We start from the raw sequence: 2,810 nt of genomic DNA on the forward strand, positions 1-2,810 counted from the left end.
AAAAACAAAATGAACTCAAAAAACAAGAAATAGAAAGATTGAATAAAGAACTAGAGTACAAAGATAGTGAGCATGAAAGAAGAAACAATGAAAATAAACTTTCTTTTGAAACTCTTTCTTCTTCAATGAATAAAAAAGTAGAAGACTTGGAAAAAATGGAAAAAATGAAAGATGAAAGAATTCAAGAACTCGAAAAAGAAAACGTTTCAAAAGAAGAGGAGAATAATACATTGAAAAAACAAATTGAAGAAAATCAATCTATTCAACAACAAACTCTAAGAGAATGTGATGAGTTAAAAAAAACACAAAGTGACATACTTTCTTCATCAACACAAAAAGACAAACTAATTCAAGATTACCAAAATGAAATTTTACAACTTAAACAAGAGCTCGAAAGTGAAAAAGAAAATAGAAAATCACAAGAATCTTTCATTTTGGAAATGAAGAAAGAAAATGAAAAGATTCAATCTGAAAAAGAAGAGCTTTTAAGTAAAATTTCAGATGAACAAAAACTTAAAGATGAAATTAAAAGATTAAAAGAAATTGTCGAACAATACAAATTAACTCAAGCAGAAGATGAAACAGACAGAAAGGTGTTATTTAATTCTCTTGCACTAGCAATTAAAATCGTTGTTCCTAATAGAATTATTGAAGATAATACAATGCTTTATGAAGAATGTATGAAAGAACATATCCCCATCAACAATTGGAATATGTGGCTTATTGAAAGGTTAACAAAGGAATAATACTCTTTTTATCTTAAATGGTTCTACTTTTTCTATACTTTTATCTCTATAAAGAAACTACAAAAATAAAACACTTTTTTGTGATATTTTTATATACTTTTATTTTATTAACTACAATTATTTTAGCTCCAGATATTAATCTACCTCGAATTTGTTGTAATACAATGTGTCTAACTACTTCTTAATTTTCTTTTTGTTTAATAAATTACAGAAAAAAGTAGAAAACTTAGTTATGGAAGCAAGAAAAGTAAGAGATGTTTTATTATCTTTCTTTGGATTATTTAATTAATATGATAAAAGTTTTAGAGAAAAACAGTGATCACAAAAAGTGAATAATGTATTGGAATGTTTAAGTTAACTCCTCTGAAGGTTCTCTTATAATTTGATTAAGAACAAATGTAAATATTAGACTAATAAAAAGAAGAGATAAATAATGGATAAAACATTTTAACTTTTCTAGTATAATTCAAAAACAATGATTAATTTAAAATGATATCTATAGTTAATCATTTAACAATGAAACATAGCACTTTAAAACAATTAACAACAATGAAACTTCTTTAAAATACACAAATTTCATTTTAACAAACTTTTAGTATTACAAAAGTCTTTAAATGGTTAAAAAGTCTAGTAGTATTTTAATCTATATAGATTGAGAAGGACAATACTTGTTAGAAACATTATTTAGAACATAATCATGTAATTAGAACATTTTAAATTTTGTTAGATTAAAATGTTCAATTTCAACACTGATTATTTTTCATTATTTGTATAACCGAATAGTTACATTAAATTGTAAGAATAAATCATATGAAACATGTTGTTATTTAATTATAAGATATTTATTTTGAGCAAAAAGTATATTCAATTGGTATCAGATTTGTTTTTGTTTTATTGTTATTTCAAATAACCCACTTCAAAAGTATTATCATTGAAATATTAACTAAAATTAGAATACCCTTGTAACATATAATTTACAAGATAAGGAATGATATAATTCTTTCAATATCATCATAACTGATTCTAACATAAATAATTTGTTAATAGACTTCTGTAAAAAACAACAATACCATCAAGAAATAATTCAAAGAAAAATTATTATCAAAGACTTTCTAATAACGTTCTATTCAATACTGATATGCTATATCTTAAATACATCTGAATTAAATTATATAAACAATATTAATATTTCATTTAATACTATATATCTAATTATTGTATCACTTGAACAATAATATATCAGAATAAAATTTAAAAAAAAAACATTTGTTGTAATTTTTATGCTTATTCAATTTCATAAATATAATAAAAAAGAAAGACAAATACTTAGGATAAGTTTTTAATAGTAAATTATCATCATTCTTTGGGTCATTATCAAATTCTTTAAAAATCAAAAATAATAAATATACATTTACTCCATTTATAATTCATTAGAAATTTACACAATTTGTTTGTGTTATTCTTTAATTTACTAACAACCAATTTAAGTATTAAATCTATCAGTTTCAATACACTTATGAAATTAAAATAATCCAAGTGAAGAAGAATTATGAAAAATATAACTTAATAAAAATGTATTATTTTAATATCGATAGAATAAAGTTCTTTGGGTAATAAGAATATACATTAAGAGTAGAATATATAAACAAATTTATTCATCCATCAACTAGAAAGAAACAGAGATAAAAAAAAAACATAAAAAAGTATGCAAATTATTAACAAAATATGAAATAGTAAAAGATACTTTATATTATTTTAAACAAGTAAATAATATAAACAATGAAAAAAATTGAATTAGAATGCATCAGTTTCAAGTTTCTGATGACCAAAGATTGAATCTTCTATTTGATCAAATTGGTTTTGTGTTATTATTAATTTATAAGAATTAACTATAAATGGAACATCTGTTTGAGCTGCAATAAAATAATGATCATCAACTGCAGATTTGAATAATAGAATAAACATATCAAATGGTAAAGGATTAGGACAAGAGAATGTATATTCTGAATATATTTTATTTATTTTTAAAGAACAAGATTTATTTTAAGAGAGTTTAAAATGAAT

At 21.9% G+C, this 2,810-nt stretch overlaps 1 protein-coding gene across 1 annotated transcript in view, besides 5 other annotated features; it reads left to right on the forward strand.

Moving 5' to 3' along the window:
• The window catches only part of EDI_217330 (uncharacterized protein), a gene marked incomplete at both ends in the record, with an annotated part of 1,834 nt that extends 1,088 nt beyond the window's left edge, over nucleotides 1-746 (forward strand). Inside the window, one exon of the mRNA XM_001733323.1 lies at nucleotides 1-746. This exon is cut by the window's left edge and continues 186 nt beyond it. Within this exon, the coding sequence (XP_001733375.1) occupies nucleotides 1-746 (746 nt within the window).
• An 83-nt stretch (nucleotides 747-829) lies between these two features.
• Nucleotides 830-857: a sequence feature (AT_rich).
• Nucleotides 858-1,907: 1,050 nt separating this feature from the next.
• Nucleotides 1,908-1,963: a sequence feature (AT_rich).
• A 26-nt stretch (nucleotides 1,964-1,989) lies between these two features.
• Nucleotides 1,990-2,059: a sequence feature (AT_rich).
• A 239-nt stretch (nucleotides 2,060-2,298) lies between these two features.
• Nucleotides 2,299-2,335: a sequence feature (AT_rich).
• A 417-nt stretch (nucleotides 2,336-2,752) lies between these two features.
• Nucleotides 2,753-2,775: a sequence feature (AT_rich).
• Nucleotides 2,776-2,810: the final 35 nt, after the last annotated feature.

The sequence above is a fragment of the Entamoeba dispar genome, genomic scaffold, assembly GCF_000209125.1.
Source record: "Entamoeba dispar SAW760 scf_1105229460511 genomic scaffold, whole genome shotgun sequence".
In the NCBI taxonomy this organism is placed as follows: domain Eukaryota; phylum Evosea; order Mastigamoebida; family Endamoebidae; genus Entamoeba; species Entamoeba dispar.